This window comes from Ranitomeya variabilis, chromosome 4 (genome assembly GCF_051348905.1).
Source record: "Ranitomeya variabilis isolate aRanVar5 chromosome 4, aRanVar5.hap1, whole genome shotgun sequence".
In the NCBI taxonomy this organism is placed as follows: domain Eukaryota; kingdom Metazoa; phylum Chordata; class Amphibia; order Anura; family Dendrobatidae; genus Ranitomeya; species Ranitomeya variabilis.
In genome coordinates this window covers 648,549,091-648,574,442 of record NC_135235.1, presented here as the reverse complement: position 1 = coordinate 648,574,442, position 25,352 = coordinate 648,549,091, and the positions used below count along the sequence as shown (strand labels likewise).

General features: G+C 43.2%; 1 protein-coding gene across 1 annotated transcript; it reads right to left on the bottom strand.

Annotated features, from left to right (window-relative positions):
- Positions 1-2,857: 2,857 nt before the first annotated feature.
- Positions 2,858-23,802, bottom strand: LOC143766144 (uncharacterized). Its single transcript, XM_077253603.1, has 7 exons — positions 23,760-23,802; positions 16,571-16,742; positions 16,265-16,441; positions 16,059-16,182; positions 15,878-15,975; positions 15,589-15,679; positions 2,858-4,412 (listed from the first exon to the last, which is right to left on the bottom strand). The coding sequence occupies exons 2-7, from the start codon at positions 16,646-16,648 to the stop codon at positions 3,238-3,240; spliced, it is 1,743 nt and encodes a 580-aa protein (XP_077109718.1). The 5' UTR covers positions 16,649-16,742; positions 23,760-23,802; the 3' UTR covers positions 2,858-3,237.
- Between the last annotated feature and the right edge of the window lie 1,550 nt (positions 23,803-25,352).

The window sequence follows — 25,352 nt, the reverse complement described above, 5'->3', positions numbered from 1 at the left end:
ATGTTTACTGGCTGACTAACAGGCGCCAAACATGCATGGTGGGTATTCGAGCTTCAAATCCAAGCCCTGGCTAATGCTCATCGAGTGCCGAGAATGCACATTTCTCCCTTGAGAAATCGGTACGCGAAATGCGCGTCGGGACAGCTGGGATATCTGAGGATGGGCTTACCACATGGGTTTGTCGGTGACATTCATTTGTTGACCTTTTTATGCATCTGCACTTAATGGCCATTTGGCTAGGTGTTATGTATTGCATGCCAATGTATTGGTACTTGTATATAAGTCACATGACCCCACAGCTTGTATGTATTTCCTCTATCCTATTTTTCTGCACTATACTTGGGTAAAAAATACTTTCTTCTTGATAGATATTGTGATATGTTATTTATGATCCTTTAATAGTTGTATTTAATAAAATTTGTTACTACTTTAACATTCTTCTTGTGAGTGGTGTGTTTGGATATTTGTATCCACTTATTAGGCATTGTAAGTTTACACACCCCTATAGTTTTATGCTTTCTGGCGTTCTATCCATGGTGAAGGTCCCTACATATTGGCATTAATATGTTTTTGGACATTTCTCTAATTATCAAGTGATATCAGAGTATCAAAGAGCACATTCGTTCATCCCTACTCACCATACTATCTGGTCCTATCAAGACCCACTTCTTTGCTCTACTCTTTGCTCCTCACAGAATTATCTCCAAGATTTCTACAAGGCTTCCTGTATACTCTGGTTTTTGCTCACCCAACCAATCAGACTCCCACTTTTGAAACCTATTAAAAGCACTCTGAAAACCCACCTATTCCAGTAAGCATACAACCTGCAATATCCCAGTAACCACCATACTGCCATATTATCAACTTCTACCCACCCTCTTCTATGTAGATTGGTGTTTAGTTTTACTTTTTGCACTTCATTAAGTATTATTAAAGGGTATACCGGAGACTTTACAAAAACAAAAATAGTACCTAAGCATATTAACCCCTTACTGACCTCGGACGGGATAGTATGTCCGAGGTCAGCTCCCCTGCTTTGATGCAGGGCTCCGCGGAGAGCCCGCATCAAAGCCGGGACATGTCAGCTGTTTTGAACAGCTGACATGTGCCCGCAATAGCGGCGGGTGAAATCGCGATTCACCCGCCGCTATTAACTAGTTAAATGCCGCTGTCAAACGCAGACAGCGGCATTTAACTACCGCATCCGGCCGGGCGGCCGGATATGAGCGCATCGCCGACCCCCGTCACATGATCGGAGGTCGGCGATGCTTCTCCATTGTAAACATAGAGGTCCTTGAGACCTCTATGGTTACTGATCCCAGATAGCTGTGAGCGCCACCCTGTGGTCGGCGCTCACAGCACACCTGATTTTCTACTACATAGCAGCGAACAGCAGATCGCTGCTATGTAGCAGAGGCGATCGTGCTGTGCCTGCTTCTAGCCTCCCATGGAGGCTATTGAAGCATGGCAAAAGTAAAAAAAAAAAGATTAAAAAAATGTGAAAAAAATAAAAAAAATATAAAAGTTTAAATCACCCCCCTTTTGCCCCAATCAAAATAAATCAATAAAAAAAAAATCAAACCTACACATATTTGGTATCGCCATGTTCAGAATCGCCCGATCTATCAATAAAAAAAAGCATTAACCTGATCGCTAAACGGCGTAACGAGAAAAAAAATCGAAACGCCAGAATTACGTTTTTTTGGTCGCCGTGACATTGCATTAAAATGCATTAACGGGCGATCAAAAGAACGTATCTGCACCGAATTGGAATCATTAAAAACACCAGCTCGGCACGCAAAAAATAAGCCCTCAACCGACCCCAGATCATGAAAAATGGAGACGCTACGAGTATCGGAAAATGGCGCCATTTTTTTTTTTTTTAGCAAAGTTTAGAATTTTTTTTCACCACTTAGGTAAAAAATAACCTAGTCATGTTAGGTGTCTATGAACTCGTAGTGACCTGGAAAATCATAAAGGCAGGTCAGTTTTAGCAGTTAGTGAACCTAGCAAAAAAGCCAAGCAAAAAACAAGTGAGGGATTGCACCTTTTTTGCAATTTCACCGCACTTGGAATTTTTTTCCTGTTATCTAATACACGACATGGTAAAACCAATGAGGTCATTCAAAAGTAAAACTCGTCCCGCAAAAAATAAGCCCTCACATGGCCAAAATGACAAAAAAATAAAAAAGTTATGGCTCTGGGAAGGAGGGGAGTGAAAAACGAATACGGAAAAACGAAAAATCCCAAGGTCATAAAGGGGTTAACAGGCACAGGCAGGTAGTTGCTACCAGATCCTCGCTGCATAACTGCAGGAGAAGGCTGTCAATAAAAATGACCTCAGAAGTCCTAGTCCGTCGAGCAGCAGAGGCAGCTGAATCCTCGGCAGGAGCGGTATGTGACCGCTCTGTGTCGTGGAAGAACGGCAAAGGCCACAACTGGCAGGCAAGTTGCAATTACCTGCCTGTTAGTGCTTAGATACAATATGTATATGTAATGTAATGTCCCGGATAACCCCTTTAATTGATTGTTACATAGTGTAAACCTTTTTTGCATTTTGTAATTAAGAGTGCTATAGAACAAATGTATTGCTATAGAAGAACTTTTCTCTAGCAAGTAAAACTATAATGAAGAAATAGATAGATGTATCTGTAGCCTGAATATAAAGGCAATGTATGGTTAATAGAATTTACGATTATAAAAGAATCATTTTCAAGAGAATAAGTAACCTAAAAACTCTGGGTGGAATCTACTGTGCAATTTTCATGTTATTGTTTATACACAAAATTTCCAACAGCTCTCAGACAACTCTTCACAATTATAGCATGAAAAGAATAAAGAGAAGCTCAAACACAAGAACATACTGCAAACATTTATTAGTGATTTATATCAAGTTTTGAGATTCACATAAATGTATTATTAAACCCTTGAAAAAACTTGATCGTGAAACGTGTATCGGAGTTAGAGTGGTGGTCTTTTTTTAGCACTTTCTTATGTCCCAGTCTGGTCTATAATATTCTGCTTTATGCACTTTTGAGCCACTGGATTTTGCACTTTATTTTTCCAAATTATGTGCCTTTTTGCATCATGCTTTCATCCTCAGTCCAATTGCAATATTGCAATCTTTTTTATCTCCTGTGAATGTGTTTTAAAAATTATTTTTTTATGATTATTAGTCTGCTTTCCGAAAATACAAATGGCTTCTCTCCTGTGTTAATGTATAAAACATTTCCCACATTATGAACATGAAAATGGCTCCTCCCCTGTATGAATTCTCTGATGTTCAATAATATGTGATTTACTGTTAAAACGTTCTCCACATTCAGAACATGAATATGGCTTTTCACCTCTGTGAGTTCTCTGATGTCTAATAAGATGTGATTTACTGTTAAAACATTTTCCACACTCAGAACATAAATATGGCTTCTCACCTGTGTGAGTTTTCTGATGTATAATAAGATGTGATTTCCTGTAAAAACATTTTCCACACTCAGAACATAAATATGGCTTCTCGCCAGTGTGAGTTCTCTGATGTCTAATAAGAAGTGATTTCCTGGAAAAACTTTTTCCACACTCAGAACATAAATATGGCTTCTCTCCTGTATGAATACTCTCATGTTTAACAAGACTTGATTTGTTGTTAAAACATATTCCACATTCTGAACATGAAAATGGCTTCTCTCCTGTGTGATTTCTCTGATGTATAGTAAGATTTGATTTGTTGTGAAAACATTTCCCACATTCTGAACATGAAAATGGCCTCTCTCCTGTGTGACTTCTTAGATGTATAGTAAGATTTGATTTGTTGTTAAAACATTTCCCACATTCTGAACATGAAAATGGCTTCTCCCCTGTGTGAGTTCGCTGATGTCTTAGAAGATTTGATTTCCTGTTGAAACATTTTCCACATTCAGCACATGAATATGGCTGCTCACCTGTGTGACTTCTTTGATGTGCAACAAGATTTGATTTTTTCGTAAACCCTTTTCCACATTCTGAACACTCCCCTTTGTGAATTCTCTTATGTTTAACAAGACTTGTTTTTTTGTTAAAATATTTGCCACATTCTGAACATGAATATGGCTTCTCCCCTGTGCAAATTATCTGATGTGTAGCAAGATGTAATGTAACAGTATAACTTTTCTCACATTGTGAATATGAAAATTGATTTTCTACTGTATGAGATGATAGCTCAATATCCCTCCTGTGATGTTTGCTTTGCTTAACATTCTGTGACAAATCAGAACATAAAACCTGTTGAAAAGTGTCAGTTGACAGATCTTTGCTGCAAAGGGGTGCCTGTATAGCTGGTATAATGGCATCTTCTTCATATGTATGTTGTGTGATCCCATGATCATCTGCTTTAAAATTTGATGACTTCACATGACCCTCTGAGTTTCTGATATGGTCTTCTGCCAAAAATAAAATGGATTGTTTATTTAATATTACAATATAGTTATATTGATGTATCATGTCTCTGTATAAATTTGAGCAAACAAATTGCAATACTTATAGAATAACACTTCCAGAGATGCACAATCTCTGTACATAAAGGTAACAACAGTCAAAATATTTACAATAGTTAACATTATATTATTACAGCAACATATAAACAAGTAATTAAAAATCAAGCATGAAGGTACAGTGTCATAACAAGTAGCCAAAAGGTATACTGGGCCTAGAAAGATATTACTAGGGGTTAAAATATACTGTATATGTATACTGTAAGAAGAAGGGTAGTGGGGTGATATTATACATTAATAACAGATTGTGTAATCAGCGGCATATTACTATTAAGGAAAGTCACTGCAGTCAAAACATTGAACTCTTAGCAGTTGGCTTTTAGGCTTTACTATCCACCTAGAGAATTGTCCATTTGCATTGCAGTAGTCACGTATATACCTCCATCCACCAGCCAAGAGGCAGCTGGGGAAGTGTTGTCAGGGGTGTTGGCTCTCCTTCAGACAAAGCACCCAAACTCGTTAATCGTAATCTCTGGGGATTTTAACAGAATCATGATCTCAAAGGCTCTTCCAAAGTTCTATCAATATGTTAAATGTGCAACAAGGGACAACAGTATATTGTTATACGCCCCCTGTGCTGCTGGCAGGCACATGGCCCCCACGGTCACTAAATGCCCCTCTGTGCTGCTGGCAGGCACATGCCCCCCGAGTCACTCTATATGCCCCCTGTGCTGCTGGCAGGCACATGGCCCCCCAGTCACTATGTGCCCCCCTGTGCTGCTGGCAGGCACATGGCCCCTCCAGTCACTATGTGCCTCCTGTGCTGCTGGCAGGTACATGGCCCCCCGGTCACCATATGCTTCCCTGTGCTGCTTGCAGGCACATGGCAGCCTCGGTCACTATATGCCCCCCTATGCTGCTGGCAGGCACATGGCCCTCCCTGGTCACTATATGCAACAAAAAAACCCTCAAGCAAATAATATTTAGGATCCTAGAAACAACCAAAAACCAAAAAACAACAAGGATCCCTAAAATGTAACTTTTATTGATTAAAGCTAAAAACTTGTTTGTTCCAAATTTAGAAACATTGGTATTTAATACAAGGCAATATGAACACAGCTCAAAAAAACAATCCGGACTAACAGACCCTGTCAGGTGCCCTAATGCTGGTCCCTACCTGACAGCGGAGGTTGGCACCCTAAGTTTCAGCGGTAGGCGCCCTTGCTCCTTGACGACTGGCCCTGATAGCCCTATAAAGACCCTGTGTTCCCTAAAAAGACGTAATAAATAGTAGCAGTGATACCCCAAAAAATGAAAAAAATATAAAATATAAAAAAAAATATCAAAATTAATATAGAAAAAATAAAAAAAAAATGAACACAGCAAAAAAACACAAAATTTGTTATTTTTGCCCCCAAAGAAGAGAGTCCCTAATAGGGAGTAATAGAGAAATCACAACTCATTGGGTAAACACACAGTACCAATGTCTCGTTTATCCAAGATAAAAAAAATAGTAAAAGGGCCACTCCATCTCATACTTATAATGTTATATCTAAACAGGTGTAAAACCTGTCCATTTATAATGACCACGGACAAGATAAAGATCCACAACTCACATCAGGACTACAAGATACCAGGTACTTTCAGCTGCATCACATCTAATGTGGTGTACCTAATTATTTGTACTAAATGTCCAACTGGGGGTCTGTATGTGGGGGAGACAGGGCAGAAACTGAGAACAAGAATGAATTCTCACCGCCACACAATAAGAGAAAAAAGAATGGATCTACCTGTGGCGATACATTTTTGTCTCCCAAATCATAGCATTATGGACATGAAATTACTTGTGTTAAAGGGTAGCTTCAAATCCCAGAGAGACAGAAGAGTCTGGGAATATAAACTGATGACGACCTTTGACACTTTCACTACAGGAATGAACGTGTCACACGGATTTATGTCTTTTTACATCAACTAAGGAACTTGCCCCTCAGACCATGTGGGGTCATCATAACAGAACGAGACCCCAATAAAACAATCCTTATCTAAGAACTGGCCCAATATTTATGGACATAACTGTTTATCACCCATGGTAATTCTGCTTCATGTCACCTGTCTTATCCATGGTTTTTCCCTTTTTTTTTTCTCTATGCTGTTGTGCATAAATATGTGATTCTTCAGAATTTGTTTTAGTCTTTGCCTGATGAAAAGACCTGAGTAGTCTCGAAAGCTTGCAATTTCTTAACATCTTTTCAGTTAGCCATTAAAAGGTATCAACCACTGAGGACTCTCAATTCTAAACATTTTTCTATCTACTGGCTAACACGGTACCCAGATATATATCTTTTCTGTTCTGAAGCTGTAATTCCCACAATGCCTCTCTTTCTGTAACTCGTCCTATCTTTTTCCTTACATCCTTTCTGCTGGTCATTTTGGCAGAAGAATGCATCAGGACTGAAAAGAGAATTCTCCTGCTACCGCTATTCTCTACCCTCCACACTCCATCTTCATCCCTTCATTTTCCCTGACATCTTACCTCATCTCACCAAGGTACTGTGAATAAAATTAAAGTTCATCACTGCATCGTCCTTCCCGGATTAACCACATTCAGTTGGTCAAGCATAGGAGAGGCTAGTGAGTAACACCATCTGCCATAGCTTGTTCAGAGATCCGTGCTCACATCCCTCAGAAACATCTCACCCATGTACATCAGCGTCAGAATAACATCCTCTATTGATTTAGGGGTTTTAGCATCCATAGGGCCCATGGTGGTCCTTATCACCTTAACCAGCCTGTCTGTATTTTCAGTAGGTATGCATAGTCATCAGATGATGAAAAGGAAGAGAAACCAGATTTGTTTTCATTCTCTGGTTTAAGGAATTCGTCGGAATCAGATGATAATTCTATAGGTCTCTTTTTTTTTACTTTTGGTACTTTCCTGCATAAGGGATTAAAGAGACTCCTTAACCTCATCTTTAATGAATGACTTTAAATTCATTGCAAAAGCAGGGGCTTCTTTGCAAACACTATTCTGTTACATGGTGCACAGAGCCCTTTCTGCTACTCAATCGGTAGGGAGTACCATTCTCTATTTTTACGTTTTGTGCTAGGCCTTTCCAATTAGAAAAATAACTAGAAAAAGCTAGAGGGGCCCCATGAATAAGGTAGACATCACTCACCACACAATGTTAATTAAGGGTACCAAATTAGGAAACTGGACTAGGTCACAGGGCTGTTCCTCTCTGGAGTCTCTGGATGTCTGGCTGTTCTTACTGTCGCTCTTCTGGCTACTTGTGCTCCTGCCACTACTGCGCACGCTTTGTCGCTGATGATGCTACTGCCGCGATCATTGCTGCTGCTGTTCCTCCATCCTGTATGGTGGGCAGAGCCAGAGCACGAACGTTCTTACCGCTGTCCGCTCTCATTTTAAATGATGCACCCGCACAGCATTTCTTCTCATGCCTCCTCCTGAATCCTCCAGAAGTGAACCTAGTACTTCCGGTTCACTTGACCTCAGTGCGCTCGCCAGCAGGTCATGCCATCTCCCAGCGCATGCACAGACACGAGATGGCACGGCAGCCGGAGACATGGAACCAAAGCCTTCGCCGCTCACACCCACACAAGTCTTAAAGGACCTGGTGCTTCAAAGCCCAACACTGGTGCTACAGACAAGTCAGCAGTTCTTCCAGGCAACACCGGGGCAAGCCTGGGTAAGTTTCTTCAGCAGCTCATAATATCTTTTGTTGAGGTTTCCCATCAAGAACAGGAAACCAACTGATGCGGGGAAAGGTGACAACCATTTATTTCAATAGGTTTCCTGTCCTATATAGGCGGATCCCCTCTGAGGGTGCAGTAATGGTGAAAGGAAAAACTATGCTTTTTCATCATACTATGAAAATAAAAGTGGAATAAAACATGATAATAAAGACAAATCTAAATAAAAATGGTATAGGTGAAAAAGTCATATTGTCTGGCAAAAACAAGTCGCCATACAGTTCTGTCAGTGGAGAAATCAAAAAGCTATTGCTCTCAGAATAAAGCGATGCAAAAACTATTATCATTTCTAAAAATAGTTTATATTGTGCAAAACTGGCAAAACATAAAATAAATTATGTAAATGTGGTATCTGTGTAATCGTTCTGACCTGAAAAATTATCAATTTCACTTCACGGGGAGCAGCATAAAAAAACTAAAAACAAATCCTGAATTGCTGTGTTTTATTAATTCTGCCTCCCAAAAATTGAAATAGAAACCGATCACAAAATATCAAGTGTCCAAAAATGGTACCAATAAAAGCGATAACTTGTCCAGCAAAAAACAAGCCCCGACATAACTTTCTCGCAGAAATATAGAAAAATGATAGCTCTCAAAATATGGTGATGGAAAAACTTGCCGGTGTTTATATTAGATCATGATCTATGCTACACGCATATATATATATATATATATATATATATATATATATATATAGACAGACATACACTGTGCTGCATACATACAATTACAAGGTAGAGGTCGGAGAAATGTGCAGGAACGGGAGCGCTGTGTCTGCAGCCGTATGTTATGAACTGGTGGTTTAGGAGCAACATGGGACGTGCTCTGGAGGAGGTGGTACCTGTACTGACCGCAGTTCCTGAGCTTAACACAACACTAGAAGTAGCCGTGGGATGTTCCTGTCACTCCCTAGACACCTCGTCACAGCCGGAGGACTAACTACCCCTAAAGATAGAAACTGGAAAGCTATCTTGCCTCAGAGAAAATTCCCAAAGGACAGGCAGCCCCCCACAAATATTGACTGTGAGTGGAGAGGGAAATGACATACACAGAATGAAACCAGGATGTAGCAAAAGGAGGCCACTCTAGCTAGATAGATAGAACAGGACAGAATACTGTGCGGTCAGTATTAAAAAACTAGAAAAATCCACCACAGAGTTTACAAAAATCTCCACACCTGACTAAAGGTGTGGAGGGTAAATCTGCTTCCCAGAGCTTCCAGCTTAACTGAATAAATCCATACTGACAAGCTGGACTAGAAAAAACATAGAAAGTGCTGAACGATTAAGTCCACAAAAAGTGGACTGCAAAAGAACAATGCAAGGACTTATCTTTGCTGAACTGGACAGAATATCAGGGAAATCCAAGAGAGATGTGAATCCAACCAGGAACCATTGAAAACTGGCACTGGCTGAAGGATAGAGCCAGGATAAATAGCCGAGCCAGAAAGACGATCAGTGGAAGCAGCTGCTGACTACTAAATCCAAGGAGCAGCAGTTCCACTTAAAACCACCGGAGGGAGCCCAAGAGCGGAATTCACAACAGTACACCCCCCTTGAGGAGGGGTCACCGAACCCTCACCAGAGCCCCCAGGCCGATCAGGGCGAGCCAAGGGAAAGGCACGAACCAAATCAGCGGCATGGACATCGGAGGCAACAACCCAAGAATTATCCTCCTGGCCATAACCCTTCCACTTGACAAGATACTGAAGCCTCCGCCTCGAAAAACGAGAATCCAAAATTTTCTCCACCACGTATTCCAACTCCCCCTCAACCAACACCGGGGCAGGAGGATCAACCGAGGGAACAACGGGCACCACATATCTCCGCAACAAAGATCTATGGAAAACATTATGGATGGCAAAAGAGGCTGGAAGGGCCAAACGAAAAGACACCGGATTGATAATCTCAGAAATCTTATAAGGACCAATAAACCGAGGCTTGAACTTAGGGGAAGAAACCTTCATAGGAACATGACGAGAAGATAACCAGACTAAATCCCCCACCCGAAGCCGGGGACCAACACACCGACGACGGTTAGCAAAACGTTGAGCCTTTTCCTGAGACAATGTCAAATTGTCTACCACATGAGTCCAAATCTGCTGTAACCTGTCCACCACAGAATCCACACCAGGATAATCAAAAGGCTCAACCTGCTCCGAAGAAAAACGAGGATGAAAACCAAAATTACAAAAGAAAGGCGAAACCAAAGTAGCCGAACTAGCCCGATTATTAAGGGCAAACTCGGCCAACGGCAAGAAAGCCACCCAATCATCCTGATCAGCAGACACAAAGCATCTCAAATAGCTTTCCAAGGTCTGATTAGTTCGCTCAGTTTGGCCATTAGTCTGAGGATGGAACGCCGAAGAAAAAGACAAATCAATGCCCATCCTAGCACAAAAGGCCCGCCAAAACCTAGAAACAAACTGGGAACCTCTGTCAGACACAATATTCTCCGGAATGCCATGCAAACGAACCACATGCTGAAAAAACAATGGAACCAAATCAGAGGAGGAAGGCAATTTAGGCAAAGGTACCAAATGGACCATTTTAGAGAACCAGTCACAAACCACCCAGATAACAGACATCTTCTGGGAAACAGGAAGATCAGAAATAAAATCCATGGAAATATGCGTCCAGGGCCTCTCAGGGACCAGCAAAGGCAAAAGCAACCCACTAGCGCGGGAACAGCAAGGCTTGGCCCAGGCACAAGTCCCACAGGACTGCACAAAAGAACGCACATCCCGCGACAAGGAAGGCCACCAAAAGGACCTAGCAACCAAATCTCTGGTACCAAAAATCCCAGGATGACCAGCCAACACTGAACAATGAACCTCAGAAATTACCTTACTAGTCCATCTATCAGGAACAAACAGCTTTCCCACTGGACAGCGGTCAGGTTTATCAGCCTGAAATTCCTGAAGCAACCGCCGCAAATCAGGGGAGATGGCAGAAAGAATCACCCCTTCCTTAAGAATGCCAACCGGCTCAAGGACTCCAGGAGAATCAGGCAAAAAACTCCTAGAGAGGGCATCAGCCTTAACATTCTTAGATCCTGGAAGATACGAGACCACAAAATCAAAACGGGAGAAAAACAGGGACCAACGAGCCTGTCTAGGGTTCAGCCGCTTGGCCGACTCGAGGTAAATCAGATTCTTATGATCGGTCAAGACCACAACGCGGTGCTTGGCTCCCTCAAGCCAATGTCGCCACTCCTCAAATGCCCACTTCATAGCCAACAACTCCCGATTGCCAACGTCATAATTGCGCTCCGCAGGCGAAAACTTTCTGGAAAAAAAGGCACACGGTTTCATCAAAGAACCATCAGAATTCATCTGAGACAAAACGACCCCTGCCCCAATCTCAGAAGCGTCAACCTCAACCTGAAAAGGAAGAGAAACATCCGGCTGACGCAACACAGGGGCAGAAGTAAATCGGCATTTAAGCTCCTGAAAGGCCTCAACCGCCGCAGAGGACCAATTCGTCACATCAGCGCCTTTCTTCGTCAAATCGGTCAGGGGCTTAACCACACTGGAAAAGTTGGCAATGAAACGGCGATAAAAATTAGCAAAGCCCAAAAATTTCTGAAGGCTCTTCACCGATGTGGGTTGAATCCAGTCATGAATGGCTTGGACTTTAACAGGATCCATTTCTATAGACGAGGGAGAAAAAATAAAACCCAAAAAAGAGACCTTCTGAACTCCAAATAGGCACTTAGACCCCTTCACAAATAAAGCATTATCATGAAGGATCTGGAATACCATCCTGACCTGCTTCACATGAGACTCCGAATCATCGGAAAAAATCAAAATATCATCCAAATACACAATCATGAATTTATCAAGATAATTGCGGAAAATATCATGCATGAAGGACTGAAATACAGAAGGAGCATTAGAAAGCCCGAAAGGCATCACAAGGTATTCAAAATGGCCTTCGGGCGTATTAAATGCAGTTTTCCATTCGTCACCCTGTTTAATACGAACAAGATTATATGCCCCTCGAAGGTCAATCTTAGTAAACCAACTAGCCCCCTTAATCCGAGCAAACAAATCAGAAAGCAAAGGTAAAGGGTATTGGAATTTGACTGTGATCTTATTAAGAAGGCGATAATCAATACATGGTCTCAAGGAGCCATCCTTCTTGGCAACAAAAAAGAATCCCGCTCCCAATGGTGACGAAGACGGCCGAATATGCCCCTTCTCCAAAGACTCCTTGACATAACTCCGCATGGCGGCATGCTCTGGCACAGACAGATTGAAAAGTCGGCCCTTAGGGAACTTACAGCCAGGAATCAAGTTAATAGCACAATCACAGTCCCTATGTGGAGGAAGGGAACTGGACTTGGGCTCATCAAATACATCCTGGAAATCCGACAAAAACTCAGGGACTTCAGAAGAGGGGGAAGAGGAAATTGACATCAAAGGAACGTCACAATGTACCCCTTGACAACCCCAACTTGTCACAGACATAGATTTCCAATCCAGCACCGGATTATGTTCCTGTAACCATGGAAAACCCAGTACAACAACATCATGCAAGTTATGCAACACCAGAAAACGGCAATCTTCCTGATGTGCTGGAGCCATGCACATGGTCAGCTGAGTCCAATACTGAGGTTTATTCTTGGCCAACGGTGTAGCATCAATGCCCCTCAAAGGAATAGGGCTCTGCAAAGGCTGCAAGGAAAAACCACAGCGCCTGGCGAATTCCAAGTCCATTAAGTTCAGGGCAGCGCCTGAATCCACAAATGCCATGACAGAAAAGGACGATAATTAGCAAATCAGGGTCACAGATAAGAGAAATTTAGGCTGTACAGTACTGATGGTAACAGACCTAGCGACCCTCTTAGTACGCTTAGGGCAATCAGAAATAACATGAGCAGAATCACCACAGTAAAAACACAGCTTATTCTGACATCTGAATCCCTGCCGTTCTGCTCTAGTCAAAATCCTATCACATTGCATAGGCTCAGGACTCCGCTCAGAGAACACTGCCATATGGTGCACAACTTTGCGCTCGCGCAGGCGCCGATCAATCTGAATGGCTAGAGACATAGATTCGCTCAAACCAGCAGGCGTGGGGAACCCCACCATAACATCTTTAAGGGCTTCAGAAAGACCCTTTCTGAAAATTGCTGCCAGAGCATCCTCATTCCATTTAGTGAGCACAGACCATTTTCTAAATTTCTGGCAGTATAATTCTGCCGCTTCCTGACCCTGACATAGGGCCAACAAGGTTTTTTCTGCATGATCCACAGAATTAGGTTCGTCATACAATAATCCGAGCGCTTGAAAAAATGCGTCTACATTAAGCAATGCCGGATTCCCTGATTCAAGGGAGAATGCCCAGTCCTGAGGGTCACCACGCAGCAGAGAGATGACAATCTTAACCTGCTGAATGGGATCACCAGAGGAACGGGGTTTCAAAGCAAAAAACTATTTGCAGTTATTTTTAAAGTTCAAAAACTTAGATCTGTCCCCAAAAAACAAATCAGGAGTAGGAGTTTTAGGCTCTAAAGCCGGAGTCTGGACAACATAATTTTGGATACTCTGTACTCTTGCAGCAAGTTGATCCACACGAGAAAACAAACCCTGAACATCCATGCCAGCGCCAAAATCCTGAACCACCCAGAGATTAAGAGGAAAAAAAAGACAAAACAGACTACAGAAAAAAAAATGGCTCAGAACTTTTTTTTCCTTCTTTTGAGATGCATTTAATTCATTTTTGGCCAGTTGTACTGTTATGAACTGGTGGTTTAGGAGCAACATGGGACGTGCTCTGGAGGAGGTGGTAGCTGTACTGACCGCAGTTCCTGAGCTTAACACAACACTAGAAGTAGCCGTGGGATGTTCCTGTCACTCCCTAGACACCTCGTCACAGCCGGAGGACTAACTACCCCTAAAGATAGAAACTGGAAAGCTATCTTGCCTCAGAGAAAATTCCCAAAGGACAGACAGCCCCCCACAAATATTGACTGTGAGTGGAGAGGGAAATGACATACACAGAATGAAACCAGGATGTAGCAAAAGGAGGCCACTCTAGCTAGATAGATAGAACAGGACAGAATACTGTGCGGTCAGTATTAAAAAACTAGAAAAATCCACCACAGAGTTTACAAAAATCTCCACACCTGACTAAAGGTGTGGAGGGTAAATCTGCTTCCCAGAGCTTCCAGCTTAACTGAATAAATCCATACTGACAAGCTGGACTAGAAAAAACATAGAAAGTGCTGAACGATTAAGTCCACAAAAAGTGGACTGCAAAAGAACAAAGCAAGGACTTATCTTTGCTGAACTAGACAGAATATCAGGGAAATCCAAGAGAGATGTGAATCCAACCAGGAACCATTGAAAACTGGCACTGGCTGAAGGATAGAGCCAGGATAAATAGCCGAGCCAGAAAGACGATCAGTGGAAGCAGCTGCTGACTACTAAATCCAAGGAGCAGCAGTTCCACTTAAAACCACCGGAGGGAGCCCAAGAGCAGAACTCACAAAAGTGCCACTTACAACCACCGGAGGGAGCCCAAGAGTGGAATTCACAACACCGTATGCGCAGAAGTAGTGACTGAGCACTGATGAATAAAGCCCCGCCCACTCACACAGCATGAAGGTCACATGACTGTGATGTCACATCAGATTCCAGAGCCAGGAAGTGATGGGCAATCTGATGTGACATCACAGGAAGTCAGAGGATTCTCAGTCAGCAGGAGAGCAGCTCAGGTTTCAGAAGGATTTGGGAAAGCAAAGTATTTAGTAAAGTGCTTCTCTATGGCAGTTAGTTCACCTGAAATGGACTTATAAATTAGTGGTCAACCCCCTTTATCAACGTGCAGATAAAAGATGTGACAGACCAGCCAATAATAAACACGAGGATGTCATGTAGTATTAATAATTGTGTGATAATAAAACAATTTCTAATAATTGTTCATATTAGACTAATTTTATTAAACGAAATGAGCATATTCCCTTCTGAAAGTAAATAGTAGTAATACATAAAAATAACATAGGGTACTGAATAAACACTGTTTTTCATCAAAAAAGCATCACAACACAACAAGGTGTACCCCAATCGGGACGATCTAGTATTAAAGCCTCACCTAATCTCAGACCACCTCAAAGTAGATTGGGGAAGACAGAGTTTACTAATTACCCTATGTTATTTATATGCACTATTAGTATTTACGGTACTTACAGAAGGATATACGCTCATTTTGTTTCCATCTTGGGTTTAGTATGATAAATGGCCACATGAGTTGCATTGTATATTAACTTATACTCCAGCTCATTTATTTGACTTTATTTTTTATTAGTAAAATCTGTGACTTCTCTGACTTTAGTGGTTACTACTCACCTGGGCGGTTATCTGTAGGAATCTCCTCTTTACACTGCTCATCACCCCTCACATATGTTTCTGTAGTATTAATATGGGTCAGATCTTCACCCTGAAACAAATAGTGTAAAAGTCACAGACAGATGGAGAAGTCACATCTATGATCAGCTCTAATCCTGCCATCTCCACCGTTCTCATTACACGAGTATAAAACATATAATACTGGTGGATAAAACAAGACTGAGCACAAAACCTTCACAGCCTTCTACACATCATAGGGGAGATCTCATGACACCTTCTCTCCATCTACCTGATGATCCTGAGGAACATCGAGATCTTCTTGTTTACAGTCCTGTGGAAGAAGAGGAGGTGGACATCTCTCTGGTGTTGTCGTCCGACTGGATAGAACTGGAGGAAACACATACATGGACTGAATTCACTCTTTTCAAACAGATAATTATAGGCCGTGTGTATTTAGTCCTGTCTATTACCTGGTGATGTGAGGGGCTGGGGAACCTCCATCATGATGTCCTTGTACTGATCTTTGTGTCCTTCTAAATACTCCCACTCCTCCAAGGAGAAATAGATGGTGACATCCTGACACCTTATAGGAACCTGACACACACAATGATAACGTCATCATCTGATCCCTTCATAGCATTACTGTATAATATTCCAGCATTCCCAGCAGTGTCACCTCTCCAGTCAGCAGCTCAATCATCTTGCAGGCGAGTTCTAGGATCTTCTGGTCATTGATGTCCTCATGTCTCAGGGCATGAGGTGAGGGTCCTGTGATTGGGCTCAGGGGTCTTCTCCATTCCTCAGACACAGGGGACGGACAGCGATCACTAGAGGTCTTCACTACTGTGTAATCCTGGTTATGGAGAGACACATAAATAAATATCACTACAGACATTTCCAGAGTCCTCACCTCTCCAGTTCTGTCCATCTATTATTCCCATAGATAAGAATGATGTAATGTGACGTCATCAGAATCTCTCACCTCTCCAGTAAGCCAGAAGAGGATCTCTAGGGTGAGGTGTAATATCCTATCCACCATCTTGTCCCTGTCCCCATCCATCCTTGATGGATCAATCAGTAAAATTCTCTTATATAAAGATGTCCACCGAGAGGATCAGATATTGTAAGGAACTAAATCAGAAGAAGGTGAGATGCTGGAAAATATAAAGAATCCCATGTAAAAACATGAAATACCCAGTAATATTACACCTTGACAAGAACACTATAGCGACTGATAGCAGAGGTGATGACATCATGTACGGCATATAATTACCGTATATACTCGAGTATAAGCCGACCCGAGTATAAGCCGACCCCCCTAATTTTGCCACAAAAAACTGGGAAAACTTATTGACTCGAGTATAAGCCTAGGGTGGAAAATGCAGCAGCTACCGGTGAATTTCAAAAATAAAAATAGATGCTCCATACCGTTCATTATGGCCCCATAGCTGTGCCATATAGTGCTCTGCACCATTCATTATTGCCCCATAGCTGTACCATAGAAAGCTGTGCCATATAGTGCTCTGCACCGTTCATTATTGCCCCATAGCTGTGCCATATAGTGCTCTGCACCGTTCATTATTGCCCCATAGCTGTACCATAGAAAGCTGTGCCATATAGTGCTCTGCACCGTTCATTATTGCCCCATAGCTGTGCCATATAGTGCTCTGCACCGTTCATTATTGCCCCATAGCTGTGCCATATAGTGCTCTGCACTGTTCATTATTGCCCCATAGCTGTGCCATATAGTGCTCTGCACCGTTCATTTTTGCCCCATAGCTGTGCCATATAGTGCTCTGCACCGGTCATTATTGCCCCATAGCTGTGCCATATAGTGCTCTGCACCGTTCATTATTGCCCCATAGCTGTGCCATATAGTGCTCTGCACCGTTCATTATTGCCCCATAGCTGTGCCATATAGTGCTTTGCACCGTTCATTATTGCCCCATAGCTGTGCCATATAGTGCTCTGCACCGTTCATTATTGCCCCATAGCTGTGCCATATAGTGCTCTGCACCGTTCATTATTGCCCCATAGCTGTGCCATATAGTGCTCTGCACCGTTCATTATTGCCCCATAGCTGTGCCATATAGTGCTCTGCACCGATCATTATTGCCCCATAGCTGTGCCATATAGTGCTCTGCACTGTTCATTATTGCCCCATAGCTGTGCCATATAGTGCTTTGCACCGTTCATTATTGCCCCATAGCTGTGCCATATAGTGCTCTGCACTGTTCATTATTGCCCCATAGTTGTGCCATATAGTGCTCTGCACCGTTCATTATTGCCCCATAGATGTACCATAGAAAGCTGTGCCATTGCTGCTGCTGCAATAAAAAAAAAAAAAAAGACATACTCACCTCTCTTGCTTGCAGCTCCTCAGCGTCCCGTCCCGGCGTCTCTCCGCACTGACTGTTCAGGCAGAGGGCGGCGCGCACACTATATGCGTCATCGCGCCCTCTGACCTGCACAGTCAGTGCGGAGAGACGCCGGGAAGATGGAGCGGCGCCCAGCGTGTGGAACGCGGACAGGTGAATATGTAATACTTACCTGCTCCCGGCGTCCCGCTCCTTCCCCCGGACAGCTGGCCTTCGGTGCCGCAGCCTCTTCCTCTATCAGCGGTCACCGTTACCGCGCATTAGAGAAATGAATATGCGGCTCCACCCCTATGGGAGTGGAGTCCATATTCATTTCTCTAATGAGCGGTCCCATGTGACCGCTGAACAGGGGAAGAGCTGCGGCACCCGGAGACCGTGGGACTGCAGGGACAGCGCCAGGAGCCCCGGAAGCAGGTAAGTATGCCTCAGCGCCCTCTCCCCCTCACCCGCCGACCCTGCCGCCGACCGTGACTCGAGTATAAGCCGAGAGGGGCACTTTCAGCCCAAAAATTTGGGCTGAAAATCTCGGCTTATACTCGAGTATATACGGTACTGTTGATAAGCAATTCTCAAATTGTGAGGTACAGCTCATGAGTCAATGAAGGCATTGACACAAGCAGAGGCTTCCCAGAACAAATTTTTGTTGCATGCAGAACGTGTGGACATGTGAACATGATATCACCAAAGGTCAATAAGCCCTCCTAACCTCATAAACTAGTCTAGAGGCTAGTGGAGAACTGTTGGGGAAGGAAAAGAATAAGAAGCTCTGCTGACACTCTCCTTCCACATCTGCTACTCTGTAAGTTGTGGGAATAGAACAATTATGGCTGTTTGTGGAAAATGCTTTTCTGAGGGAGAATGGCCAAATGCTGATGTGATACCCCAGGAGTCTGGTTGTCACAGTGGTATTGCCTTCCTCACGGGCAGGGTGATGCCATGCCTGGAAGCAAGAGGGATCCCCTTAGCAGGTAACACTTACATACAACACTTTCCTGACTCCAGGCCAGAAGGGTGAGCTCTAGACACGGTTTCAGGGTAGCTTCCCTATAAGTTCTGGTCTGGAGGAGGAGTTAGAGTCAGATTGTAGGAGACAGTGAGGGGACAAGGAGCACAGGAGGAGAGAGAAACTGGAGTGGAGCTGCGAGTGGGCTCCCTCCAGGTACAAGTGCAAGAAACCAGAGGCCGGAAGTCCAAGGTTGTGGGGGAACTGTATGCCCCACAGCAGAAACCAGCAGGCAGGAGATTCCAAGTCTCCTGGCCACAATAACACCAGAAGGGAGAGCAGCAGATTAGAGCCTGGAGTCACCACGAGAAGGGACACCTGTAAAAAGGCTCAAGTTGCCTGCCAAGCGGGTAGTGTCCACCTAAGAGGTCAGAGTGAGAGAAGACCTTGTGTGAAGCCTCAGGCAGCAATGGACTGAGAATACAGCGCAGTAAGGAAGGCTTCCAACCTCACCTGGCTAGGGGGATTCCGAATCGCTTCCAGGCTGCCCGGATTCCAAAGACCACCTGTAATCTGTGTACCTGAAAGTCATCAAAAAGGTAAAGAGACTGCAACCTTGTGTCCTCCAATCCTTTCCTGCACTTCACCATCTATCATCCTTACCAACTGCAGCGGGAGCCCTGGGGACTAAGCTCTACCTGTGGGGAGCTATACCACCTCTGCTGCAATACCACCATCCACAGAGGATCCCTTTAAGCAGCATCGGCCATACCTGGCCGAGTACCACAGGTGGCGTCACGAACATTACTCTTTACAGCTTATTTCCCACTATACTTTATCCCCTTTTATTGGACGCTCAGGGCCACGGACCAGGTCACTGCTGCCATGACACATCCCGTTAAGAAACCGGCCCGATACCGAGTACCCCAAGGTCCTAGCGGGTGCTCCACTGAGGTATTGTATGTGGTACTGTGGTTTTTTTTGAGGGAGGATTTTTTAGTTTCATTTATGTAGAAAATTCTCCAGTCTGCCCCTCCACACTGGATAAGGCTACAAAATATCATGTCTGAAATGTGAAAATAAAGATGGAAGAGAAGACAGGAGACAGCAAGCCAATGGAGGTCTGGGCAAGAGGTGTGGCACCAGGAAAGGTGAGAGATGAGGTGAGAATAATGATTAATATTTTTTAAGACCTAGAGAAAATAATGTATTTTCTATTCAATTTGTATCAAATAATTTCATTGTAAATCAATTATCCCAAATTATTTAGAGCAAATCTGGCCAATTCCCTCGAACTCAGTAATTACAGGATCAGTCACCAGAACTACATCCACATTAGAGGAGACATGAAACCAGGGAGGTTTATACTGCAGGATCCAGATGGCCGGTTCTCCATAAGCTGCGGCCACATCATTAGGAAAAACAACAACATTTTTTGGTAACATAGTAACATAGTTTTTAAGGTTGAACCCATATCCTAACCTGTTGTTCAACTCATCTTCGGTTAGTTTATTATATGGCGGCATAAACTAACAAGAAGGGGAAGTAAAACACAGTCCTTCAGGAAAACAACAAAGAAAACAAAAATGCTGTACACAGTCCATACATTTGCGGGGAGCTTCCCACTCTGGAGTAACACAGGTTCAGTCTTTCCTCCTCAGGACACAAATCACTGGACGTCCTCTCTCCAGTCCCGCTGAACCAAAACCAAGCCACGTGGCTTCTTTGAGGGAAAGTGTTACCACAGCATGCTATATATTCATTTATTTATTATCTTTATCAGACAGGGTGGACGTATTGTCACGGGGCTACAGCAACAGAGAGGAGCCAGAAGAACGCAGCGTCTGATTGCTCCTATTCCTGCCATGAAAAGTAGCACTTCATATAAAGCAAGCAAGGAGGGCACCATCAAAAATATAAAATGAAGGGATCAACCTGCAGCAAGTCTATATCTAGACAATTTGACAACCCAAGAACAAGAAAACATGCAAGAGAGCAGGGATCACCTTTAGAAAGTATAACAAATGTTATTATTGCACATAAAACCCACAACAAAGAAAGTTAAAAACATTTAAAATACATAGAAATGTTGCCACTTAGTATGGCCTTAACCAAACAGGGACAGCAGTTGGCCCAGTAACACCAAAATAAATTATACATAAATATGGCTCAATATAAACAGCTATAATGCTCCGCACGTTGGTTACAAAAATGGTCAGACAGTCGTATATCTGAAATCTAGTAATGGATCCAATACGTTCTTACAAATAGAGATTGGCACCAAATACAAAGTGGAAGAGCTACAAGCCAGTGGGTCTGTTAGAAAAAGTATTCAAACCTATAAATATGAAGATGAATGCTCATTATATAAATTCTAGAGGACTATTCCAACAACCACTATGGAAGCAGACATTCTCTTTCTAGCAATACATTACCAATCATGTAGCAGTCATCAATTCAAACCAACTCATGGGGCCCCATGCATATTTACTTTTGGTCTCTGATAGTGGCTATGGCACAACTGATCTTTCAAATTTTGGGCACGCCTAGCCACTATACTGGGAGTCTGCGGAATGCAAGAAGATAGTTTTGGTTCACTCAATAAAATATTCCAGTTTTTGGATAATATTTTGTGGATGTCCATCCACTGATTATTATATGTCGTAATAAGAGAGAGGGATCTCTTACAGTCACGAACCTGTTTCTTGAACAAATTTGTCCGAACGGTCTCCTTTGCATGTTGGAAAGCCCTTGAAACCACTTTCTTAGGATATTTCCTGTTAGTAAAACGAGTGGTTAAGTCGTTAGCCATGGATCGAAAGTCATCATCCGAGCTGCAGTTTCTCCGAAGTCTTAAAATCTGACCTTTAGGAATCCCATTCCTTAAATGTTGGGGGTGGAAGCTACTGTAATGGAGAAGACTGTTCGTCGAGGTTGCTTTCCGATGAAGACAAGAAGAGATCTTTTCACCAGTAATCGAAAGTTTTATGTCCAAAAATTCAATGGTAGTATCTGAAATGGTAAGCCTAGCAGCTGCTGCAATTTAATAATTATGCTATGTATATATCGGTAAGCTTCACTGAATCCATCACACTCTCTATCTGCCCCTGATGAAGTCACGGTAGTGACGATACGCGTCGGGCTTACAGGGCATGGTTATGGTCCTTCACCTGTATGATTGTACACGATGCATGGGGCCCCTATGAGTTGGTTTGAATTGATGACTGCTACATGATTGGTAATGTATTGCTAGAAAAAGAATGTCTGCTTCCATAGTGGTTGTTAGAATAGTACTCTAGAATTTATATAATGAGCATTCATCTTCGTATTTATAGGTTTGAATACTTTTTCTAACAGACCCACTGGGTTGTAGCTCTTCCACTTTGTATTTGGTGCCAATCTCTATTTGTAACAATGTATTGGATCCATTACTAGATTTCAGATATATGACTGTCTGACCATTTTTGTGACCAACCTGCGGAGCCTTATAGCTGTTTATATTGAGCCATATTTATGTATAATTTCTTTTGGTGTTACTGGGCCAACCGCTGTCCCTGTTTGGTTAAGGCCATACTAAGCGGCAACATTTCTATGTATTTTAAATGTTTTTAAATTTCTTTGTTGTGGGTTTTGTGTGCAATAATAAAATTTGTTATACTTTCTAAAGGTGATCCCTGCTCCCTTGCATGTTTTCTTGTTCTTGGGTTGTCGAAAAGTAGCACTTCACATTCTTTTTAAATGGTGTTAAATTCATTAAGGCACATCAGGGGTTAACGGTAATGTTGGGAGCTCTGGGAGTCTGAGCTCTCAGCTGAGCACGGTTAGCCACTCATCCACTTTATAATCTGGGTCCTGACTGCAACACATTGTCAGAGCTAGCCCATGCTGCTTGGCTTGGAGGAGAAGTGGTTTTGTGGATTAATCTGTGACTGTTGCCTGAGTTTGTAAATTGTTGTAATGCCATTCTCTTACTTTGGTTTTTCCCTGAGTTCCACTCCCCAGTGTATTTCTCTGTTACATGTGAGTTAATTTAGTATGCCTAGTATTTTCAGTTTACCCTTGTTCGTCAGGTTTGTGTACTTCGGTGCACAACACCGCCCCTCTTCTCTGGGTGAGGAAAGAGAACAGACGGACGGCTGATTCAGGAGATAAGGCAAGGGAGGAGGCCCCGGCATCTTCACCTTCAGAAGTATCCAGGGGAGTAGGGCAAGCTAGGGTGCTCCCTAGTGTTAGGGACAGGGAAGGAGCCCCTGGTCCCGGGTCACCCGACAACAGCTGAGTCGTGACACGTATGCTCTAACAAGGGATTTGTCTGATTATCATTTGTGCTAGCCATTTGGCTTTTAACGTATATTTATGTATATTTTTTTTGCTCTGGTGTAAAATAGACTTTTATGGGTGATCCCTTCCCCATTGCATACTTGCTTTTCTCCTTCTGTTTGTTGTAATTTATTGGGTTTGCTATATGTTGATCCCCTACATTTGGTGGTTCTCTCTATCTTTCTTTGTCTCAGAATTCCTCCAATGTGGGACAATTAGACAGAAAATGTACCAAGATATATATCTTTTCTGTATGGACAATTAGACATTAACTTATTAGTTAATGGGCAACACAACTCATAGGAAAGCAAGTCACTGTACAGCGGAAGGGACGAAAACCCGACATTTCCATTCCCTGTAATCTCCATCATCTGTCCCCAAACCAGAGCGCCCTCCCCTGTATACAGGAGCACAGCCAGCGTCCTATTACTGTACATATACACATGGCAGAGCTGGGGGCACTATCTCCGGGAATGGAGGGGTTACTGCCCCCTGCCCCCGCCCAGTAATGGGGAGTCTCCAGCACCTACCTCCACCTGCAGAGCCGCACACCACATATATGGCTGCTCTGTGCGCACAGGACCTGGGATGAGGTCACAGGAGGGGAGGAGTCAGGTGTCACATGATCAGGCGCCTCAGTGTATGCAGGACTCTGCTGTGCTGGTTGTCATGGTGCTGGATGAGGGGAAGTTTCTGTGTGGGGTCTGGAAGGATTTACAGTGTGTGCAGGGTTGGACTGGGGCGTCTGGGGCCCACAGGAGGAATTCACCCTAGGGGCCCACCCTACAGCTATGTGCAAATATCTGTCAGCCATTATCCCTGTTATACACTGCGTCCAGAATTATTACGCAAGTTGTATTTTGATCACATGATACTTTTTATACATGTTGTCCTACTCCAAGCTGTTCAGGCTTGAGAGCCAACTACCAATTAAGTAAATCAGGTGATGTGCATCTCTGTAATGAGGAGGAGTGTTGTCTAATGACATCAGAACCCTATATAAGGTGTGCTTAATTATTAGGCAACTTCCTTTCCTTTGGCAAAATGGGTCAGAAGAGAGATTTGACGGGCTCTGTAAAGTCCAAAATTGTGAGATGTCTTGCAGAGGGATGCAGCAGTCTTGAAATTGCCAAACTTTTGAAGCGCGATCACCGAACAATCAAGCGTTTCATGGCAAATAGCCAACAGGGTCGCAAGAAGCGTGTTGGGCAAAAAAGGCGCAAAATAACTGCCCATGAATTGAGGAAAATCAAGCGTGAAGCTGTCTAGATGCCATTTGCCACCAGTTTTGCTATATTTCAGAGCTGCAATGTTACTGGAGTAACAAAAAGCACAAGGTGTGCGATACTCAGGGACATGGCCAAGGTAAGGAATTCTGAAAAACGACCACCTTTGAGCAAGAAACATAAGATAAAACGTCAAGACTGGGCCAAGAACTATCTTAAGACTGACTTTTCACAGGTTTTATGGGCTGATGAAATGAGAGTGACTCTTGATGGGCCAGATGGACGGGCCAGAGGCTGGATCAGTAAAGGGCAGAGAGCTCCACTCAGACGCCAGCAAGGTGGAGGTGGGGTACTGGTATGGGCTGGTATCATGAAAGATGAACTTGTGGGACCTTTTTTGGGTTGAGGATGGAGTGAAGCTCAACTTCCAGACCTACTGCCAGTTTCTGGAAGACTCCTTCAAGCAGTGGTACAGGAAGAAGTCGATATCGTTCAAGAAAAACATGATTTTCATGCAGGACAATGCTCCATCACATGCCTCCAACTACTCCACAGCGTGGCTGGCCAGTAAAGGTCTCAAAGAAGAAAAATTAATTACATGGCCCCCTTGTTCACCTGATCTGAACCCCATAGAGAACCTGTGGTCCCTCATAAAATGTGAGATCTACAGGGAGGGAAAACAGTACACCTCTCGGAACAGTGTCTGGGAGGCTGTGGTGGCTGCTGCACACAATGTTGATCGTAAACAGATCAAGCAACTGACAGAATCTATGGATGGAAGGCTGTTGAGTGTCATCATAAAGAAAGGTGGCTATATTGGTCACAAATTTTTTGGGGTTTTGTTTTTGCATGTCAGAAATGTTTATTTCTAAATTTTGTGCAGTTATATTGGTTTAC

What these genes read in the sequence shown, in the direction of transcription:
- LOC143766144 (XM_077253603.1), bottom strand. Translation starts at nt 16,648, where the DNA reads ATGGATGGGGACAGGGACAAGATGGTGGATAGGATATTACACCTCACC. An exon ending in TTGAGCTGCTGACTGGAGAG is followed by an intron (nt 16,183 to 16,264) that starts GTGACACTGCTG and finishes TGTGTGTGTCAG; the next exon opens with GTTCCTATAAGGTGTCAGGA. An exon ending in CCAGCCCCTCACATCACCAG is followed by an intron (nt 15,976 to 16,058) that starts GTAATAGACAGG and finishes TGTTTCCTCCAG; the next exon opens with TTCTATCCAGTCGGACGACA.